A 24,391-nucleotide genomic window follows, 5' to 3' on the forward strand; every position below is an offset into this window, starting at 1 on the left:
TTCCCTTGTCCCAAAACTGATCAGCACTTAACTAAGAGACATAACTCCCAAATTTCCCCTTGACTCATGCACACCAAGTCAAACAAGTCTTCCCTCATTCCTTCCTCATGGAATTCGGCTAGCATACATCATGGGCTAGGTTTTCCTTTTCTCTTCTCCCTTCATAACTTGGCCCAAGTCCCACTAATTACCCTCCTAACTACTGAATAAGAGGATAAAATAATTCAAGGCAAACTCCTTCCCTTGATTTTAAAGAAGTAAATTCGGAATTAAGAGAATTTCTTCTTGCAAAATTGCTTGTACAGAACAGTCTGACCTTCCGTCACTAAAACATGGCTATCTCGGGCTACAGAGGTCGGAATGACCTGAAACCAACGATAGAATTTAGCTAACTCAGAGAGCTACAACCCTCATGAAGGAAGCTTTTCAAGATTAGGTCTTTAAGACCTCTCAAAAATTCACACAAGGTCACAGACAGATTAGCAATTAACTCAAACTTCACTAGAAACTTCACTTTTATTCAATAAATCACTTAAGCAATACATAAGCAAGGTTAGGGTCTTACACGCTTCCTGAGGCGAGTGGTTTTTTTTGTAAGCAAAATGAATTCATTAAAATAGCACAAGCAGTGCTGAAATAACAGTTCACATCACAACACAGGCCACAAAAGCCAAAGAATAGAAACAAAAACGAGAAAGGTAACAAAAATAGAAAGTAGAAAAAACCAGCAACAAATACTGGTTTACAAGTATTTGTTCCTGAGGCGGGTCGTGGCACGATTCTTGAGGTTGTCCGTACCACGATTCCCAAATCAATGGCGGACGGCAGCGGGGTCTGAAACTGAAGAAGAAGGAAGAAAGGTGGCGGCACAAGGTATGGAGGCTAGGGTTTGGAACCTAAACATGATATCATGTAAGATTAATAACTCTCACCACAAATTGTATGTGAGGTAGACAATGTTATTTATAATAAGAAAAACACAGAATATGCTAAGGAGTATTCTGAAGCATAATTTATCAAATAAAATAAAAAATATCTCTAACCGTCTCCTAGACTAAACCACTTACACACAGTTGAAGGCTGCATTTAGAAGGTTGGGCAGAGTGGGGGGAGTTTTTATACAAAAACACGGGAAGAGAAATATATAGGAGGACTAAATTTGGATTTGTGAGATTTCTTATGAAAGATTTATTGGTTTACTTGTCAGTCACTAAAAGTTAACAATCCAAAACGCCAAAGCTGCTTTTCGTGGCCGAAAATAATCCATTGATACATGTTGGGAAATAATCTGTTGGGGAAGATGTTGCAACTCCTGGATTGATGAAGATGTTGATGACAGAAGCACTTGAAGATTCAAAGCGTGCATACGCACTAACCTTTAGATTCAATTTGCCCCCACAAATTAATGTATATTGGATGCAATTGAGAAAACCAGCGAATTCCCTTCAGGATACCTTGAATTCCTTGATGTGGTTTGCACTAACACACCAAGCCTATCTTTGATAATAGTTCACAGAAGTATGATTCTCACACTTCACTCATGCATTAGTGAAGTGAAGGATGATTTGAAATTGGCCAAAATGAAGTCCAATTTCGTGCATATGTTCTGTCTAGTTTTCTGCCCAAGTATCTCTTTATATAGAGATATTAATATCCCTCGGTGAAGAGAAATATCCCTTTGTGAAGATTCTCTTAAAACTGACATATTGTATTAATGTTCAAATTAAAATATATCCCTATTGTCACGTTGGTTCATCTGACAAACATGTCCAGTCACATGGACGCGTCTCGCGAGTTCGAATCCCGTCTTTTGCACCTTTTGGCTAAAATTTTGAATTCTTGATAATTCAAATTAAATAATGCAAAACGGAACCAACAAGATTCAAACCAGATGCGACGGTAAGTGGCTTGTTAGCCATCCGCTAGTCCACTATCAACATAATGATATAATTATGAAGTTTAAACATTATAACCATTAGAAAAGTACATATTTCCAATTTATATTTTGGAAATATTTTCTCACAATACCTTATTCCACCTCCATTTATAGTGTGGGATATAATTAAATAGAAGTGATGAGAGAAGTACTAAAAGATATGGTGTGTGACGCGATATAAAAAGAAGAGAAATATAGAAATAAAAAATGATGAAAATAATAGGAAAGAGTATATAAATTGTAAATATATCAAAATTATTATTTGGGAATCAAAACCGGAATACTGAATAAATGCATTTTCACTGCTAAACTCTAAACCTTAAACCATAAAATTGTAATTTAAGTAATTAAAACCAATGAATAAAAGGATCATTGACCAAAATTGTGATGATCACCAGCCAAAATAATCAGATTACTTTACTACCTACAAAATTGATGAATCCAAATTCGTGAAAGGCTTTTTTAGAATCGTTTGGTTTCACTTGTTCTATATAACTTCACATCACATTGCATCCCCTGGTGTTCTCCTCGCTGAAGTAGTTCCATGCTGGCTGAGTCGGAGGCTGAAGTCTTGGCTGATCAACAAATTGGTAGTGTTGGTAGTGCTGTTGATCTTGAACAAAAGCTGGAGGAGTTGTATATGAAGTTGGAGGCGGCATTACATAATAGGGGGCTGCAACTGCACAAGGTTGGTGTCGGTGAATGCAACAACCCTGAGGATGATGATGAGTTTGGATGTTACTATTTGGGTTCATGCTTGGAGCTGGAACCAGGGAATTATTCACTTCTGGATTAGAAGAAGAATTTGCAAGCATGTTCTTGCTTCCATCACCACTATCTTTTTTCTCTTCTTTCTTTTCTTCTTCTACTTTCGCAACGCTGGACAGTTCTGCAATCTTTCCAACTTTTCGAAGCTTATTAATCAAAAGGCGTGGATGCACCTTTCCAATTATAGTTATCTTCGGCTCCTCAGGGTCTATAGCTATCACCGAAACACCTAACATAACAGATTAACAGTGTGAACCAATTACCATTAGAATGCATTAACCGCAGAAATAACAGAAAACTAGTAGTAAATCAAGATTTTTCAAAAGGTGCCAGTGCTAGTTTAGTTGGATTGAGAAGAGAAGGTTACTTCGGAGGAACACCGACACCCGTACGACACCTATACGACACGTGTCAGACACTTTCTAACGTGTCTGATTAAAAAAATATTTTTTTCAGGTTCAGACAGCTGAGCCGACACCTCTTCTTGGCTTGACACCTCTAGGACACTTGTATTTTTAAAAAACATATAATTTTTAAGAGTGAACCATGACAAAAAAATTAATTTATCACTTGAAGAACCAGAGTCAAAGACATTTTCAATGATGATAATCAATAAAGGAGTAAAAATCAGTAGATAGGTTAGTTCTTTTTGTAGACAATTTGTCTTTTTACAAAGAAAACATTAAAGCAATTTCTTAAGCTTTATGATCAGAGTTTCATAAAAAATAACAAAGATATATATATATATATATATATGTGTGTGTGTGCGGTGGCCCCGTGTCTTGCTTTTTTTACTTTAGCCGTGTCGCGGTACCGGTGTCGTGTCGTGTCAGAGTGTCCGTGTCAGAGTCCGTGCTTCCTAGTGCAGCAGGCATATTTCAATAAAAAAATTCAAAAGGTTTTATATTAATGTATTGTATTTATATTATATACCTTCAATGCCTATTAGTGCCTTCTTAACTTTCTTCCTGCATCCATCACAGCAGTTAACGTACACCTTCAATTCAATCTAGTGGAGTAAAGTCAAGGGAAATTCGTTTTAGTTCAACTTCCATCATGTAGGAAAATATCACAAAGAAACAAAGGAAAATCACAAAGAAAATATAAATTATTTGTCGGGAAAGGGACCTTTAGTTCCACTGTAATCTGGGCAGTACTAGACATTCTCTTAGTGGGCTTCCCAAAACAGAATGAATGAATGCCTCTTAGTCTCTCTGCGTCTAATGAAAATTGGAATTACAAACAAAAATTGAAATAAACAAGCAAAGCTTTGCAAAATTGGGAAAAAAATAAGGCTTAAATACTCTAGGGGTCCCTGAAATTGTACCCCGTATCAAAATAAGTCCCTGAAATTTTTTTTTCCGATTCCGGATCCCTGGAATTGTTTTTTTAATCAGAATAAGTCCCTACGCCGGAGAAGACAGTGGTTGACGACGGCGGTCATGGCGGCGCTACGACCAGGGTGTTGGGCCGGCTTCGTCTCGTCCTCAGGAACTCAGTGGTGGTGGTCTCGTGGGCTGGGTCGTCACAGTTGAAGAGAAAAGGTCAGTCGCAAGCTGATTTCTTCTCGCCGGAATTTATGGAGCTTCTCGGTTTCTTCGTTTTAGCTTTGTTTCTTGCGATTTCTTCGCCCAGATCAGATATATGAAGGTCTAGGAGTGTTTTAAACATGTTATTTCATGGTTTGTGGAAACAATGAGGAGGCAACCACTGTCTTCTCCGGCGTAGGGACTTATTTTGATCAAACAAATTTTTCTAGGGACCCGGAATCGGAAAAAAAAATTTCAGGGACTTATTTTGATACGGGGTACAATTTCAGGGACCCCTAGAGTATTTAAGCCAAAAAATAATTAATAAATGAATGAGAAGAGGAAAAGAGAGAATTTTTTTTAAAGAAAAATATATTGAATGGAATTATGGTAAATTTCTTAGAACATCTCTCTCAATAAGATTGATAAACAATCCAAAAACCTCCAACAAAATAGAATTGAATATGACAACAAAGACCAACAAGTATATATTAGCCCACCAAATCCTAGGAATAAGAGACCACGCACAACCCATCAACACACAACTTATACAAGGAAAAACCTCCCAAAATCATCCAAACCCTCCACCCAATCGAACAACAAACAGAAAGGAGCCTTTCAGAAAAGAAAAAAAACACCCAAAGAGCCCAAAATCACCCAAATACACAAGAAAACAGTAACAATATCCCAGAAACCAGAAACATGCAGATTTAAAATCTCTTCCATAATAAAGCAGCAGAGAAAAGGAGAGAATGATACAATTGATGCTCATAAAATAGTATTAGAAACTAAACAAGAAATACATGGTAGAGAGAAATAACCTCCGGAGGATAAAGAATACTAATTGTAATTTCAGAATTGAACTATGCGTCTTATTAATAGGCTAGATAGAGCATAAAATTGAGTTAATTATAAAAAGATCATTGAAGATTGAATTTTATTATATTGAGTTTCAGAACTTAATTTAAATTAATATTTAAAATCAATCATTTATTAATTATAATTTAGTGCTTGATCTCTTTTTTTTTTATAAACCATCTATATTAAAATTAAAAATCCTTAAACACTGGGTAATCCTTCTTGATAAAATTAGATTGACAAGATAAGACGATAATATTTTTTTATATGTGGAAAAGAGAACACAAAAAAAAAACTAAGCTAAAGCATCTTGACAAAAAATCGCAATAATACTAGAAAGAGGTAATGCCCAAATTCGAATGATAAGTATTTAAATATGCTAAATTAAATATATGAGTTGGTTTTTTTACTATATATATAAATAATTCCTATCTTACTTAATTTTCACATTTTAAATTAAATAGTAGTATCTTTTATATTCATTAATTAATTTCGCGGATATTCTTCTTCTTTACGACATAAGTTAAATTGTGTTTTTTTTTATACACCGGAAATTAAAGATAAATGACATCCGTCAGGAATCGATCCATGGACCTTCCTCTATTCAACTCATATGTCCTCAGCTTCTACCACTTGAGCTATCTTACAGGGACTGTGTTATTTTTATTACATTATTACTAGAACTTTCACCCTCGCACTTTTAAGTTTTAGTCACACATTTAAAAAATATATATAAAATTTTGTGAAAAATCTCAAAATTTCTAATAACCGATCACTAAAAAAATGTATTTTTTAGTGGCATTGATATTGTTAAATATTGTAGCATTTAATATGCCACAAGTGTTATTACCGACATTCATTCACCTTCAATGTCACTATTCCAAGTACCACAACTACCTTTGTGGCAATTTTTGCTTAAATGCCGGTTTTATATGCCACAAATCGATTTAGTAATTACTGACACATTTTAAATGCCACAAAAATGCAACAAAATCCAAACTTCACATCTAGCCTTCTGCAAGTTAATTCCCAGGTAATTTTCGCAGCAAATTGTTTTGCAATAAAATAAAATTGTAGGTAAATGCGCAGATAAACTGTGTGCAAATTTTTCAAATAAATTTGCAAGAAATCACATAACGATAAATTCAATTCATTTCAACAATCATCTTCTCGTGCAAGAACTAAACTAAGTAAACACATTCATAAATCTACATCTAAATAGTAATCAAATTCTTATTCTCTTGAGGCATGTGCACTTTTTCTCAAACAAAAATAAGGAGCGAGCAGGGTATGCTACATGCTACGTGTGCAACATGCTGATCAACAAACAGAGTGATCCATGAATTCTAGAAAATTATCAAGATATAAACGAAGAAGATGAACATCCACATACCTAAAATTCAACAGGTTATAAATACTAAAGAATCTGCTTGATAAATACTAAAAGTCTACTTTCGGAAACAGAGTGATACTTACCTTTCTCAGATTTTCCTTAGGGCTTGTGTTCTTTCTTTCCTTTCCTTTCCTTTATTCAGTTCATCTTTTCCACTTCCTCTAGTGTTCTCTTGCTCTTTCTTTTCTTATGAGTCGTAAATTAACACAATAAAAAATAACAATAATAAGAAATAAATAATGGTTAAAATAATTCATAAACACAAAGCCAAATGTGATTGAAAACTTTGCAATAGAATAGATAAATACCTTGACCACAGTTTGACTGAACCTAGAAATGAGACAATATTGATTCAAATACCAGCCACTGCAATAAGGGCACCAAACTGCATTAGAGCATCCTAGGAAACTCCCTCGGCTAAGCACTCCTTCCATGTAGAGGTTAGTGTTCAATTCACATTGTTATCAATATGGAACTAGAAATAAATACAAGTAGGGACTATATAACTGCAACAAATATGCAACAAATATCTGCTTCCCATTACATGAAGTATCATTTATACGCTCTTTCTTTGATACTAATGGATTTTACAATGTATATTCTTAGGAAAAAAATCTTCAACATGATAGTCTTAAGTGTGCTACCATGATACCTTTTTCAAATAACCATCCATAGAGATTTTCTTGCACATCTGTAGATGTCAAAGAGAGAAAATACATCAAGTCAAATGGAAAAACAATATTCCCATAATCTAAAATGTACAAGATTAAAATTTACAAGCAAAGAAAAAAGAGCTAAATACTGCATAAATACTTGGCATTTCATCAAACAGTTCGTCCACAGTTAGTCGATATTGGTCATTTCAACACATATTGAGAAACAAATAAGGTACCTGATCTAGTGATTGTAGATAAAAGATGAAAAATAACACAATAAATCAAAGAAGGGAACGTTGAGCAATTGAAGCTACCTGGAGACCACCACAACCTGCTGCGATTAGTCATGATTTACTTGTGGAAGCAGGGAAGCCCAAAACCATTCAAAGGACTAGTAATTACTTGAATTTTTTGTTTGTGACGTAAAAAGCTTTTAGAAACTTAGTAATGAATGTTTGACAATTGAGCTTTGCAGAGTCTCTAGCGCACTAGTAATTAGGTGATATCACCACTTTAGAAAATTTGCTGCCAAATAGCTACTAAGTAGTTAGGAATGTGGTCTTAAATTAGTGGCATTCTAATTAAATGTCAGAGTAATATCAGTTTGTTGCCAAATAGCAACTAGTAGAAGTAAAACATGAAAGAGAGAGAGAGAGAGAGAGAGAGAGAGAGAGAGAGAGAGAGAGAGAGAGAGAGGGGGGTATAGGACGGTGGCAAAACAAGTGGTTTGATCAGGAGGTAGCAGGTGGAGCTCGAAGAGATAGTAGAGGGGAACCGCGAGGGGATATAACCTCATTCTTCTTCTCCAATATTTCAGAGAGCGTAGGTGAGTTGGATCTTTGGCAAGCCTTTCAAAAATGGGGAAGGATTTGGGACATTTTTATTCCTCAAGAGAGATTGGTGGGGAAGGAGGTTTGGCTTTGTAAGGTTTATCAATGCTCTGAACCCCTCTTTGCTGGTAGAACATATGGACCAGCTAGTGGTGGGTGGAAGGAAACTTCATATGTGAACTTTCCTAGGTTCTCTAAAGCAAAGAGCGACACCATTAGGGTATCTGAGTGCAGCGCAACCATAATCCTGGTGTGTAGGGTGTGGATAGAGGCCTAGTTTGCTCCAACGCTAATCACGAACATGGCTATAGTACAAAGAGGAGATCTTATGCAGAGGCACTCGCCAATGTAGGTAACAGAGAGACTGTTCTGAGTGTAGACAAGCACTTAGAGAAGAAGCTCCCTCGAAGAGAAGTGGTTAAGCAAGTTTTTACCCAAAAAATGGACCTTGATATCCAAGTGGATGAGATCAAATGTGAGTGGTTATCAAGAAGCTTTGTTGCAAAACTTACAATCTATGGAGGTGAACCTTTTCATGATATCGACTTGCAATATCAAGGTCAGGTACATGGGTGACAATTTGGTGCTTTTGACAGAAGAAAAAGGGGATGAGTTGGATTACTTGCTTAAAGAGGAAGATGGTTGGAGTAAAGATCTGTTTGATTTAACTAGCCATGGAGCCCTTTGGTGGTGCCACAAAGACGTCTTGTTTGGTTGAGGTGTGAAGGTGTTCATTTGAACCTCTGGTCCAAGACTTGTTTCGAGTCTCTGGTGAGCAGGTTTGGAGAGTTGGTGTCGCTGGATGAGAGATCTTCATCTCTTGAAAAGATTGATGTGGCCAGGCTTTGTGTTCGAACGTCAAGACTAGAACCCATCCTCAGCACTCTGCAAGTAAGACTGAATAAGAGACTGTACAGAATCAGGATGTTTGAGAAGGTTGCCTCTTTTGAAGGTGCACGATGTCGTTGTTCGTGCCCGACGATGAAAACATAAAGAAGTCCCACATTGCTAAGTTGAGAACAAGTTGAACAGTTTATAAAGCTGGAGAGTTGCAATCCCAATTGACTTAAGGTTTTTGGGTAAATCTTCTACTCCATCGTCACAAGTCCACTCTCTCTGATCCAGGCCCGCACGCATCCAGACCCAACAGTGGTATCAGAGCCCACTTGCCCAAAGGCTATGGAAAAAAAGCCTGAAAAAAAAATCCAACCAAAAAAAATTAGAGAGAAAAAAAGAAAAATGGGTTCTAAAGAAAAATAAATAAAATCATGGGCCTCTAAGACTCAGGTACACACAGAAAGAGCACAAGTCCACAACGACGGCCTCTGAGGTTCCGCTTGAGTACAAGCCCAGGTAGAGCAACTCTAACTCGACTACTCCAGTTAGACTTGAGGGGAAGTGATGAAAACATAAAGAAGTACCATATTGCTAAGTTGAGAACAAGTTGAACTGTTTATAAAGCTGGAGAGTTGCAATCCCAATTGCCTTAAGGTTTTTGGGTTAAACTTCTACTCCAGCGTCACAAGTTCGCTCTCCCTGAGGCGTGGTCTGTCAAGGACGGTGATGTAGTTTCCAACGACCAAGGTGAGGGTTTCGAGCAGTGGGTGATGGAGGCGCTAGTAGCCGGCGACAAGGTGCATGCAGGTGGCAGCGGCGAGGGAGGTAGCCAATTGTCTCAACGGTTGGGAAATAGGGATGATGCACATGACGATACTTTGGGTGCGTCTAACAGTGACATGATTGATCGACAGTTTAGAGGCTCCAATGATGTTCACCAAAGAGGAAATCTGGCCATGTCACAAAGCAGGGTAGCCTTAGAGCAGAATGAGAGGCTAGTAGTCAACCTCATCTCTGAAAATAGCTTGGTACTCAAGGGTGATGACAAGGAACCTTTGGGTATTATATGTACCCATCTTTATTTGGAGAAACTGTGCATACCCTACCTAATCTTAACCTAGTTATTTTAAAAAGAGGGAGGGCCCCACCAAAGGAGATGTTGTTAGCTAAAGGGGAACATGCAAGAAGTTTGTAACAGGTTGGGCCTTTTACCCAGCCCAGTGAACCTTTTAAAACAAAATTTAGATGATGCAAATAACTTCGGTGTGTTATTGAAATTCTGGCGATAGTAACTGGAATGTTCTACCAGATGTCTAAGACATCTTGTACAACACTATGAACAACACAACAAATAATGCAGCAAGATAACAACTGAAAAACAATAAAGAACACAGGAAGTTGTTAACCCAGTTTGGTGCAATATCACCTACGTCTGGAGGGTTTTCACCTAAGAGAGATAATCCACTATTATAGAGAAATTGTACAAAAAGATCTCACACAAACTGCCCCAGTTCAACAATCTTTTCTACCTATCTATACCCGTGGACTATTACTTAGGTCTCCCCCTAAGTATGAGCACTCCCTCTCACTCTCTCACACACTGCCACTGTGATTGAACTCAAGTCTGAGTTACAAAGACAGATCTCAAGATCACACACTGAACACTCACTCTTAGCTCACAACAATGACATAAAGCTGCTAAGAGTACAAACCGGTATGAACTCAATGAAAACCCTAATACAATCAAATGTTCCACACACAGAGTATAGGTCTTGAGTCTTCATATATAGTCTTCCGGGCCTTGTCTTCATTGGGCTTGAAAGATCACACGGTCCATACACACATCAGGAAGTTGTTAATATTGAAAACCAATCAAGCAACAAATCTGCAGAGGATCCTCGGCCAATTAACACTAAAAGCAGATTTCAACTTCCATATTTATCTTCAATTTAAACCCCCTTGAACCAGGTTTAAATACACCACAGGATATTCCTTGACAGCGCACAAAAGCTTCCAGTAAAACCTAACTTGAAAACGAAGCTTTACAAAATACCAAATAACCAACTAACATCAGATACTGCAGGACAAATGTCGCAGGCAAGATGTTACAACATCGGGTTCGACAAGTTGGCACATACAGACTTAGCTAAAATGCAGACAACCAAACAAAGGAACAACAATCTCCCCCTTTGTCAAATTTTAGCTAATACACCACACTACCATAAAGCATGTTCAGAACCCCAGTATCAACTTGAAATACCAGAGAGAAGTGAAACAAATTAAACCAAGGTAGCTTCCAGCATCTTACAACAACATAGCTAACCTCAGCAACTATAAACATCTTGATGCAGTAACAAAGACTAACAGAGTATAGCACAGTAGAAACAGAAGCATGTCTATATAGCATCAGAATCATACCATTTGTCCCCCTTATTAGCATAATTTGGCAAAGGCTCACCAAGAATAGCATACTATTATAGAACATCCAGTAGAGAATCCAGGATCACAAATCCACAAACAGACTTATTACAGACCAAGAGCAAATGTAGTAGATAAAGAGCCACACAAGGCTATTGCAAATACAAAAAAAAACTAATGAAAGGTGCTACGAGGGCTAGAACTGGTGGAGCCAGTTACATCCTCCTTCTCTTCTTCATCAGATTCCTCATTATCTCTGTCAGATTCATCATCTTCCTCACCAGCAGTTTCATACTGAGCCTCTTCTTCCTCAACAGCAACATGATCACCCTCAACCGCCTGAGCAACTCCTTCACTGGTACCTTCCTCAGCAGCAGGAGCAGGACTCAGTGTCAGAGCCTTGATGAGCTTGTCCACATTCTACTTTCTAATTTTGCAGGCCTGAATAGTGGCATCCATAGAAGTTGAGTACACCCACTTCCAGCAGCTATATATTCAGCCTCAGCAGTAGACAGTGATACACAATTCTGCTTTTTGCTGAACCAAGATATGAGATTATTACCAAGAAAGAAACATCCTCCTGACGTACTTTTTCTATCATCTGCATTTCCTGCCCAGTCTACATCACAGTAGCCTATCAAATTTGAATTAGAGTTGTGAGCATAAAAAATTCCATAGTCAGCAGTTCCCTTAATGTACTTTATAATCCTCTTGACTTGAATCAGATGACTCTCTTTAGGTGCAGCTTGATATCTGGCACACACACCAACAGAAAAAGCAATATTTGGTCTGCTAGCAGTGAGGTAAAGAAGACTCCCAATCATGCTTCTGTATAAGCTTTGATCAACATCAGTTCCACCTTCATCTTTAGTTAGTTTGATATGAGTAGTTGCAGGAGTTCTCTTATGAGTTGAGCCTTCAAGACCAAACTTCTTAACTAGTTCCTCGACATACTTGCTATGAGAAATGAACATGGAGTCTTCCATATGTTTTACTTGCAACCACAGGAAGTAACTTAAATCACCAACGAGACTCATCTCAAACTCAGATTTCATATGTCTAACAAAATGTTCCACCATGTGGTCTGACATCCCGCAAAAAACAATGTCATCTACATATATATGAGCTATCATGACTTTTCCACCATCACTTTTCACAAATAGAGTTTTATCAATTCCTCCCTTGTTGTACCCTTTACTTACCAGGAACTCCGTTAGCCTTTCATACCAAGCCCTTGATGCTTGCTTTAATACGTACAAAGTCTTTCTCAACTTGTAAACATGTTCTGGACAGGTTGGATCTACAAATCCCTTAGGTTGTTCTACATAGACTTCCTCATTCAGGTATCCATTCAAGAAAGCACTCTTCACATCCATCTGGAACATCCATTCAACAGCTAGTCCTAACAACAATCTGATAGATTCCAATCGAGCAACAGGAGCAAATGTTTCATCAAAATCAATCCCTTCAATCTGAGTGTATCCTTGAGCAACCAATCTGGCCTTGTTTCTTGTCACAGTTCCATTCTCATCTGACTTGTTCCTGAAGATCCACTTGGTACCAATTACATTTACACCTTCTGGTCTGGGAACGAGATCCCATACTTCATTTCGCTTGAATTGACTTAATTCTTCCTGCATGGCATTGATCTAGTATTCATCAGTTAAGGCTTCCTTGATGTTTTTTGGCTCAATCTTGGAGATAAAGCAAGCATTTGCAATATTGTCTCTTGATCTAGTGATAACTCCTTCATTCAAATTTCCAATAATGTTTTCTCTGGGATGTATCTTCTGAATTCTGACTGAGGGGACAATCTCCTAAGATGACTCATGTTCTTCTCCTTCTTCAGGTTCTATGTCTGACTGGATGTCACAGTCATTTGGTCTCTCATCAACTATCTAAGGCACATTATCATCTCCATCTGCATTGACTTCATTCAAACTACTTACTCTGTCATCCACAACCACGTTTATGGATTTCATCGTAGTTTTTGTGCGAGAGTTAAACACCCTGTAGGCCTTGCTCCTCAAACAAAAGGTCATGACTTTCATTCAACAGGCATGGTCTTTGAATCCTCAAAAGCTCAAATTTCAAGATTTCTCAAGATTTTAAATTGAAGGATCCAAAATTAGAAATGTGATGCCCACAAAAGAAAAACACAACAACGATACTCATGCACATCCATACTGAAAATCAATATGCATACAATTCATTCCTATCTAACCAAAGAATACTCATTCACTCATCAGTTCATTATGTTCAAACTAAGGTGAATGTTTCACTCAGTTCACTCACTGAATCACATAAATCAATTTTGTTATCCGTCTCCGCAGTTATCAAGGCTGCATGTTCAATCAAGGATCTCTAAGGTCTTTGAGGGTTGTAATTTGGTTAGGCTTCAAAGAAAATTGGTTTTTCTGGATATGCAAGGTACTCAACAAGCTAAGAGAGCAATCATAGCTCAAACCAACCATAAATGATAAGTTACTCTAGTGCTTTTACCAACTCTCTCATTCACCATTCTTTTCTTTTCTTTTCACCCTTTTCATCAATCTATCTTTTTTTTTTAATTCTCTTTTTCTCCTTTTTCAACTTTTTCTCTTTTTTTTCACTTTCAAGTATGTACAAACAAATTGATACACAAACCACACAAAAATAGCACACTTATTCTTCTCCCTCCAACTTGAATACAACCATATCATGAACAAGTGCTCTCTTAACCCATTCAGCTTTGGTGAGATCATTGTTTTTCTTTTAAGGCTCAAGGTTATAAACACGAACAAATCACAAAAATATTCTTTTCCAGGCTCAAGGGGGCTAACAATGGAATTAAAATGTAAATGGTAGGTTATATGGCTAAGTGGTTGTATATACCGAATAAAATATGCCTTGATCATTTCCAAGAAATTGCATACAACAATGATAATCGGAGACTCAAAAAAAACCAATCATGCAACACAATGAGGAGTCTCTCAGCTCACAAGTGTATAGGAACACTCCCTCACATTGGTTTGGATTCAAAGCATTCCCTAATTTTCAAAAAATTTCATGCTATGCCTATGAATTCCATGCGAATCATACAATCATATCAAATCATGCTATCTGTGAGTGCAAACACCAATTAAATCAGGGAATCAAACAATTCAAATTGCATTTAAAAGCATATCATGCAATTATATTGATGTTTCATTAACCATGCCAGTTAAAACCAGTCAGCTATCGATGAAATCTACACAAAGTGTTAGTTAATATATATACCAAAATGCTAATAAGATATTAAAAACAAAAGAAAGAAGGACAAAAAATACTCCCTCATGATGCTTTGCATTTAATCCAAGGTTGCTCATCAAAGCTCTCACCCCCTCCAAGAGATTAGGAATGTCCTCAAGCCAAATGTAAATATCATCATGAACCTGCCTTAAAGTCACTTAAAATCAAGTTAGAACGCAAAAGAGGGGTAAGAATAATCAAATTATGAGCTTAAGCATAATAAATTTCAAAAAACACCCCTTTTAGCACTTCAGAACTCAAAACAGTGTTTTTGAGTATGTATTTCGCTTAAGCTTCGCTTGAGCCAACCTTTTCCAGTGGAAGATGCATTTTCTGGGCAAGTACTTGGCTTGAGCAAAGTTGTGTTGGCTTAGAGTTTGCTCAAGCCAAGTTTTTCCAGAATCATGAAGTCAAGTTCGCCTAGGGGTTGATAAGTGTTCGCTTGAGCGAACTGTATGTGGGCTTGAGCGAACTACAAGAGAATTATGCAGATTTGACAGGATTCCAGGGAATTTCTCAAGTATTTCACAACTCCATACCCCAAAAACCAATTCATGCTAAAAATTTACCCCAAACTTGATTGAACATGATATAATCATCAAGGAAAACTTGTGGAAATCTTAAAATCTAGCATTTAGACATTGAATCCACAAGATCAAAAACTCAGTTCATAAAACTAAAAAACTGAAACCTCAAGAGCTGCAAAGTGCTAAAATCAAACCAAACTTGAAATTTAACAAACCAAAACACCAATACACAAAACACAATGCATAAATATACTAAACTAACATTGAACATGAGAAAATTCAAAGGTCTTGGAGAGCAACCTGCATAATTGTGCAGAAAATTCACTTAAAGGCATGATTTTCTTCTATTTTACCACAACCTTACACCTCAGATTTTGCAATACTTACCATCCTTGTTTTCCATTCCTCCCTATGCATGAAAAACACTATTTTGGACCTGTGTCAAGTCTCAATTGCAGATTGTTAGAATCAAAAGCACATAATCCAATTCACATTCCATTCCACATGCAAATTCAACAAGTCACACCCCCAAAATTTGATTTTATCACATTTGTTGCATCCAAACCCATTGAACAATCTTAATATGCTAAATAAAATTTGTGAAGCTCATAAAAACTCAGATTTTGGCATAACTTCACAAAATCACTATCCTAGTTCTAAAAACACATAAAAAAAACTCATGGTTTCCAAGACTTATGGTGATATTGTGATTCAAATAACTCAAAATAGGATATTCATATAAACTTGCAAAAGATCACTCAAGAACCAAAAGTGAGGAATCCTTAGGGAATTTAAAAACAAAAAGAAGAAAACAAGAATAAGAAAACAACAAATATGTACAATTCACATACATAAAACAAACCTATGTATCAAAATCATCATTTCATGACAAGTGACCTAATTGAGATGAGATTCACTAGCTGATTCATTCTAGGTCAGATTCAAAGAATTTCAAATCTTAAATCATGTTATAGGTGATCAGGCTACAACTAGCATTAAGAACGAGAACAAATCGGTGAAATTGACACATAAGAACAAAACATTGAATATGTACATTACAACTCAAATCAACATTCCACTAGTTTCACCAACATTTCAAACACAATCCCCGACAACTGCGCCAAATTTGATAAAGGTTTTTTCCTTGTTAGTACTGCTTTGGAACTAAACCCTTATGATTCAATCATAGCAAAGCAGATTCGGGTTTATCGTCCTCAGGGATTGTGTGAACATTAGTTCCACCAGTTAAACATTGATCTAAGTGGATACAAAGATGTTTGATAAATTGTTTTTGTGATTTTTGAATATAAATGAAAGCAGTAAAAGAAAGTTTACGGAGGTAACAAAGAAGAACACATATTCAAACTGCATTTTCACCTAATCCTCTAATTGCTTTCAACTCAAACACTTTTGTAATGGTTCATTTCATTTATGATGTCGAGAGCTATCCACCTAACTATCCCTAGCCTAGGTGAATCTATCAGTTGGAAATCCTAGATGTAATCCCTTACCATCTAGAAAACCAAAATGAACACTAAAGCTCAAATTCTCTCTCAAAGACATTCCCAATAACCTATCTATCCTAAAACAAGGTACCCTTGGCTTGCGAATCTCCGTTGTCACTCCAGAAATTCCTATTAGAACTCAGAACCCCACCTGTCATGTGGAAATCCTCTATTGCTCTTACCTAAGATATTCTCACCTTAAGACAATTGGTTCAGTGAGTGGTTTCTCTCTTGAACCGGACCCGCAATTATCTCCCGATCTCATGCTAGTCCTCGGAAATCTAACGCAAATCAATCGATACTTGAAGCAAGGAAAGTAAAACTTTAACACAGTGTTGTGACCTAAGACATAGGAACTCTACTTTCATTTATCTAAGCATTCACCAACTCATGTCAACCTCTCAATCTATTTATAAATTAGTGAAGCTCTTTTGATTATCAATTGATAGGTTAGAAGCATGAAGCATAGAAAGAAACACCATACATGAAATATTTCCATTTACATTCATGAAAAGAGTTTACAACAAATCAAAGAATCAAGTTTCAATAATCTAAATACAAAAATAGAAACAACATGTACAAGGGATAAGGAAGAAGAGACGAAACCCAGAAGAACAGCGAAGGATCCACGGCGATAGAAGCTTTCCCAAGCTTTCCATCGCCTCCGAGAGGTTGTCACGGTCCTTCGGCGGTCACCGCCACGCTCCGAAGCTTCAATCCGTCAATCCTAGACCCAGGGACCCTTCCTCCATGAAGCCCAGCCTCCTATGAATGTTTAGGGAGGAAAAAATGGAAGAGATCCTGAAAATTTCGTGGTCTGCCCTTTTATAGAGTTTATGGCCGACCTTAGTTTGCTCAAGTCAAGCTAAGTTGGCTCAAGCAAACCTTTCTTCACGATGAAGTAGTTAAAACCGACTTCAGTTGGCTCAAGCTAACTCAAGTTGGCTTAAGCGAACTATGCTGAAAATCTACTGTAAAGTGATGGCTTGAGCCAACTTTCCTCACTTGGTTTTCTTGCTCAAATCTTCATGAAACTCCAACCTACATCAAAAACCAAAGATTAAACAAAAAACTCACAATATTTACACGATTTCTACATCAAAATTAAGTATTTACTAAATCCACTACTTTGGGGACTAAAATGATGAATAAATGAAGCACACACGTAAGATAAATGCCTAAAAAGATAACCAAATATGCGTAAAAATGACACTTATCACTGTTTATTGAGTAACCCAAAAACAATCCTTCATCACTCTTGGGATCAAGTTTCCTCCTCTGTTATCTATCAGTTAGAATGTAGCACCTACTTCCAAAGACATGAAAGTATTTAACAGTAGGTTTCTTCCCTTTCCATAGCTCATATAGAGTAGAGTCAGTTCCTGACCGTATAGTTACCCTGTTGTGAATATAGCAAGCAGTGTTTATGGCTTCAGCCCAGAAGTGATAGGGAACTTTCTTAGCATGAAGCATTACTCTAGCAGATTCTTGCAGTGTTCTGTTCTTTCATTCAACCACACCATTCTGTTGTGGAGTAATGGGAGCTGAGAACTCATGCTTGATTCCTTCATTTCCACAATATTCTGAAAATCTTCCATTCTCAAATTCCTTTCCATGGTCAATTCCTAGTTTTTGATGCCACATTTTTGCATCATTTTCCTTTGATACTAAGCATACTGAAGACATAGCCTTGTTGTGTGGAGACCACATGTAGCAGTTGTCTTTTGATCTTACTCCAGTCATGACAATTTCCTCATTCTCATTAGTCACAGTGCAGCCAGCTTTGTTGAATGATACATTCAATTCCAAATCACATAGTTGACTTATGCTAATCAGGTTAGCAGTCAAGCCTTCTACCAGCAGAACATTACTCAGAACATTCAATTCCAACATTAACGTTCTTCAGAGGTTGGATTAGGTAAGAAGGCTTGTCGGTCTGGTGGTCGCTCAAAGGGTGAAAAAAAAAGGAATAAAGAAGGGAGATTAGACAACTAACTCTCTCTCTATGTGCAACTCATTGTCTGATTCTGGGATGCTCAATTCCAACAGGCTCTTCTGGGATAAAATGAAAGAAACTGAGGCAAGGAATCTTTGGGCTCTAGGTAAAGAATAGGGGGTGTCTTATGAAGGGGATGAAGATATAATGACCACAAGACTGCAACATTTAGAGAAGAAAGATGATGATAAATTGGCTGCTAGAGCAACCCAAAAAAGATGTGTGCTTCTTCTTGATGCGGCAGACTACCTCTTTCTAGATATATTATATGGACCAAAGAGTGGCTCTCCGCGGAGTTCATTCCGATGAAGGGATCTTGTTCGATGAATGCTGGAAACGGATTTTCTAAGGGAGATACAAGGTCATACATCTCTAGTTCAACCAGCCCCTAAAAGAATAGGTTCTGTTTGGCCAAGTGAAAGAAGGCGAGTCGTAGCGGGAGGGAGGCCAATGTTCTGTCAGATACCACGGCCCATGGGCAAGCTAGTGACCTTCCCCTCCTGAAATACCTTCGGCCTCCTTTAGCTCTGGTGGGCGTGGTTCTGTTAGCATCTCTCCGTACCCTGGACAATACTCTCGCAGTTCTAGCTGGCTAGGCCCGCTTGACTACCTACAATGAGAGCTGCTACTATGGTACAACATCAACTACTTGAGCGCTCAAACTACTGGAATAGAAGTTTGAACTCCTATATCATCGATTCTGTTATGTGGGGTTAATAATGCAATTTAGTTATGAAGATCCTCAGTAATAATACTAGGGGGCAGGGGAATCGTATAAAATGGAGATCCCTTAGAAAGATAATTTTGAAGGAGAAGGTAGATATGGCCTTCTTTCAAGAAAAGAAGTTGGAGAACATTGATAGAATATTGTGCAATTCAATTTGGTGGGACTCTTCATTCGAGTGGGCTTCCATCCCGACAATTAGTAGGGGGAGGTCTTTTATGTTATTTAGCAACAAGGAGCTTTTGTTTTGGAGGATTATCATTGGGGAAGAGGCTTCATTTCTTGGAGGGGGCTTGGGGTGATAATGTTGTGCCTTGCGTTATTACTAATATTTATAGTCCTTGCTCTTTAGAGGAGAAGAGGGTACAATGGGAGGAGTTGAAAGCAACGAAGTCTTCGAGCTAAGTGTCAGCATAGTGTGTGTTAAGCGATTTTAACTCGGTGAGATCCTCTCAAATTAATGGTACCATTTATTGTATGGCCATTATGACTGCGAAACAGAAAGAACAAAATGAAAAAAAATTGAGAAGTTAAACTCCATGTTTCAGGCATATGATAAAGGGTCCATCAACTGTACATATGTATAACATCTTCATCCAAACTCAACCCTAACCCAAACCTAGAAATAAATCCAACCCAAAAAACATACCCAGCAACCCCAAAACCATCCCCACCCTTCTCTCCCTCTCAATCTCCCTCCACACTTCCCACAATCAACCATAGTAGAAACTCAAACCATAACCCAACCCCTTTTCATAAGAAACTTGAAACTGTCATAATCTGTCTCACTTTTCAAGCAAAATTAGAAACCAAACCCAACAATCACCAAAAAGAAATCCACAGAATGCTCAAATAAATGCAAATCGAAAATCGAAAGAAGTCAAATCTGAAAAGATCTTTCCTTGTTGATTCAGAATGTGATCGAAAGAATGACAGCGACAACAAGTGTGCGAGCAAGGAAAAGGACCAAAACCTCCAACCCACAAAACAGCAGATCCGGTTGATTGTTGATAGTTCTGCGAGGGAGATGGCGGCGGCCGATCCGGTGTATGAAGATGCAACACTTGTCCTTGCGGTGCAGGAAATTGGCGAAACGAAAAGCTTCGAGCGATCCTCAACCTCATGCAGTTGTGAGGGAAAAAACCCGAGAAGCAAAGGGAGGATCTGAGCATACTCTTGATAGAGTGTGGAGATCCGAGGTTGAGATTTTCTTCCAAAATGAAAATGCAACCAGGTTTTGGAGAGAGAGAGAGAGAGAGAGAGAGTGTGAGGTAAATAGATGAAGGTGAGAGGCAATGGGATGAAGGTTTGGATAATGTTTTAGATGAAAAGTTAGCTGAAGTTAATGGAAGAAGAGGGTCATAACAAAAATTAGAAACCTTCATGATCAACTTTGAATTATCTGAAATATTGTTTGGGGTCATACTAGAATTTATAGTAAATGTGGGCCAAAAGTGTAAAAAAAAAGTGACCTGCTGAAAACCTACACTAACCGGTAAAATTAGGTTTGTGCAACCATGCACAAGAAAATCCTTGTGTACGGTAAATGAACCATAATTTCATTTTTTTTAATTTCAAGACACAATTACTAAAGATGTCAATATATCATTTTAAATAAAATATATTATTCTGATATATGTTATAGACTTAAAATATTTGTATATTTATCAATGATATATTTCATGATATATTAATTTTATATCTTGATAATTCATAATTTAAAATATAATTAAATGAGTTAATAAATTGCACGTGCATTGCACGAATTTTTATTTATATGCTATTTTTCATATGGTTCACAAGAGTACATCTTTAAATTATTTTTAATATTAATGGAAATAATAATATTAGGCCATATAGGGATGGCAATGAGTCTCGGATCCATAGAGTACCCACAAAAAATACCCACTATGGATAGGGTTAAAACCCGCCAGATGGGTATGGGGTTGGGTATGAGTAATTATCCGCATAAAGTAGTGGGTATGGGTGCGGGCACTACAAGAAAACAGGGTTTTGGCGGCGGTTAAAAGTAGGACCAACGGCGGTTAAAACCGCCGCTAAAAATCACTCCTGGCGGTTGGTCATCCGCCGCCAAGTTGAGCGTCGCGGACATATTTACCGGCGGTTGGGTTAACCGCCACGCAATCTGCCGTTAAATATTTTGCGGCGGTTATAACCGTCGCCAAAAGAACTGGTTTAATGCTATTAACTGGTAGGATTAACGGCGGTTTGAACCGCCGCAAAAGAACTTGAATATTTAGGGGCGCTTGTAACCGCCGCCAAGTACCTTCCTTCAACAGATGTAAACTTGGATGTTGCGGCGGTTCCAACCGCCGGTAACATAAAATAAGTTATCTATTCTTTGTAGACCTAGCGGCAGTTGTAACCGCCGGTAAAACTCCAGAAAATTAACATTGTTTTTCCTTTTTTTTCCTATTTTCTTTTTTAACCTTCTTTATAATTTTCGTTGCATATTAAATTAATTAACAAAGGGAAAATGTTGTGGCAAAGAAAATTCATTCAACCGCCAAATACTTGCATAAATATATATATCCATCTATTTTTCACAATGAAGCTAAGAGTGCTTAACACAAATCCAAAATATAAGTTATATATGTTCCACAAAATGCACATAACATATATGTTCCACCAAAAGGAAATAAACACAATGGTATTTTCCACACATGGTCTACGAAGTTCATAACATGAAAATTTCTAAATCTAAATAGTCTTTTGTGATGATGTTCCTTGATCTTCAAACATGACTAGAGGAGGAAGACGGCCTCGTTTCTCTCGGTGATTCCAAGTTAACAACTTGAAATTAAAAAGAAATTATAGAGTAAGTGAAAGCTATACTAGTTTTGGTGTTTAAGTTTTATGCCTTGTAACTCATTAAAATCATGTTCTATGGTGTTAAAGCCACTTAAAATAAAGCCTACATATTCTGAAAGTGGTGAGGATTGAGGAGAATTCATAGACAAAGACTAAAGGATTTCAATAGAATAGAACATATTTATCATACTTGAAGGGTCTGCTCATTGATACCGCAACAAAATCAATCAAACAATCATTTACAAAAACTGCATGTCCAGAAAAACTTTTGCCAAAATATATCCACCAACTTCATAACTCATATGTTCAAGTGGGGATGCAAAGACCACATATTCTATTTCAGTAACTATGTGCATATATGATGCATGTGCAATTAAGAAACTAAGTACTATTATATTGCTCAGCAGAGACATAGTGACCACTTCAGATTTATTTCCTAAGCAAGTTTATACACATATGACATAAAAATAAAAATGTTTAGCAAATTTAGTATAAAATTCTTTACCCCATTTTTTTTATGAACTTGCATAAGAAAAGCAAGTTGTTCCTTCAAAACATCCATCTCAGTAACTTGTGCTTTTAAAGCATCAACTTCAGCAGCTTTTTCCTTTAGAGATTCAATTTCAGATTGCATTTTTTCAATCAAACCATCATTTTGAAGGGTTGACCTGTTGAAGCTAGGTATAGTGAGCTGACTTGGAGTTACTCCAAGTCCCATGCCACGTACATATCCAGGACGTTCCTTCCCAAAAGTATCAACAAAGGCTTCATTCTCAGAAGAACAATTTTCAATTGCGGTACGCAATTGGTCCTGCATATAATGTTGAACAGACACATATGAAGTGTACCAATCAGCCATAGTGATTAAGTTTCCAATGACAATTCGAAATGACTAATAATAAACTATACGTACACATTTGAGTCTAGCCTCATCATTAACATAAGTTCCATCATTCTTTTGATGAGAAACAAGATACATGTCTGCTCTACTATATGGTCGTCCATCTTGCAACTCCTAAGTTTTTGCACCATATAAACAATATCCATACATTTAATTCATGCTTCTGAAAATTTCAAATACCAACAAATTGAGTAAGGATCAGAATTTCATACCAGCTCATCTCTCTTTCTTGCTAGTGACTTTGATCCCAGTGTATGAGGGATCACTTGTTTAGCTCGATTTGCTGCATTTTTTTCAGATATTTCCTACATTATTAACAAATACAATGATCAACCAATCATAAAATAAGAAAGAATAAGTTCAAAAAAATGAATGGATTCTTCTTACCCTTTGTTTATCACTTAGCTTGTGCTGCACAAAAAGTATCCAATGATCTGGCTCAATCCCTACTGGGGGATTCTGAATATTTTGTGCCATAGAAACTTCCCAATCATAATTCTCAAGGAACAGTTCAGATTTGTTGTCTCTCCATTTCTTCCCCAAACTAGTTAAGATAAATTTTCTATGATCATCATCATTTACCACGAATTTTTCCTTCAACAAAACATTATGAAATATGTTAGAACTTCAAACCATAATACATCAAATGCATTCGATTAATTAAAATTAGTACCTTGATGGTGGCATAAACACTATCCTTGTAATGATCAGGTACTATTTTCCAGTTCTCATACACTATTGGAAAATGGGAAAAATTGCTCGCCAGAAGCCCCAAAGCTTGACCCAATAAGCCACCAGACTCTCCTACTGGTTGGCTACGTGAATTCCACTGGGTTAGTATCCTATTGGGAGTTCTTGTAGACAAGACATCAGCTGCTCTTAACTTTGATGGAATAATATGACCATCGGGATCTAACACGACATGTGGGCGAATATAAGATTGCAATGGAAGTATAAGATCAATAAAAAACTGAAGTTGTATAAAAAAAGTGACATACCTATGACATTCACATTCCAACTAGCATTTTTAGGCTTTCTTTGAGTTGAGGATGAAGCTGCAACTTGGGGCCCATCCTGAGCATTTGCATGTACCTCATTTGGACTGGTTGGGTTAGTTTGAACACCTTCCTGAGATGATGATCCAGTATTTGTTATCGACGCACTATGATTGCTGCCAACTTGTGCACTTGGCAGATTCATTTGTGAAGAGCCAGATTGATCATTAGGTGTTGATAGACACCTACGACCACGAGTATTGGGTCTACGAGTCATACCTGCAGAAAATTCAAAGTAGTTGCACAACTATACAATCAAAGATTGAATACAATATGATCAAAGAGACAAGTTTTGAATAATACAAGGTCATGGATGCATTTAAACAGTCATTGAATTAAAGTAAAAATTTAAACAG

At 37.2% G+C, this 24,391-nt stretch overlaps 1 protein-coding gene across 1 annotated transcript; it reads right to left on the minus strand.

Annotated features, from left to right (window-relative positions):
• Window positions 1-22,479: 22,479 nt before the first annotated feature.
• On the minus strand, window positions 22,480-24,252 carry LOC130743676 (uncharacterized). Its single transcript, XM_057595907.1, has 7 exons — window positions 23,979-24,252; window positions 23,654-23,892; window positions 23,368-23,574; window positions 23,193-23,285; window positions 22,993-23,094; window positions 22,603-22,890; window positions 22,480-22,515 (listed from the first exon to the last, which is right to left on the minus strand). Exons 1-7 carry the CDS (start codon window positions 24,250-24,252, stop codon window positions 22,480-22,482), a joined length of 1,239 nt encoding a protein of 412 aa, XP_057451890.1.
• Window positions 24,253-24,391: the final 139 nt, after the last annotated feature.

This window comes from Lotus japonicus, chromosome 3, assembly GCF_012489685.1.
Source record: "Lotus japonicus ecotype B-129 chromosome 3, LjGifu_v1.2".
Taxonomy (NCBI): Eukaryota; Viridiplantae; Streptophyta; class Magnoliopsida; order Fabales; family Fabaceae; genus Lotus; species Lotus japonicus.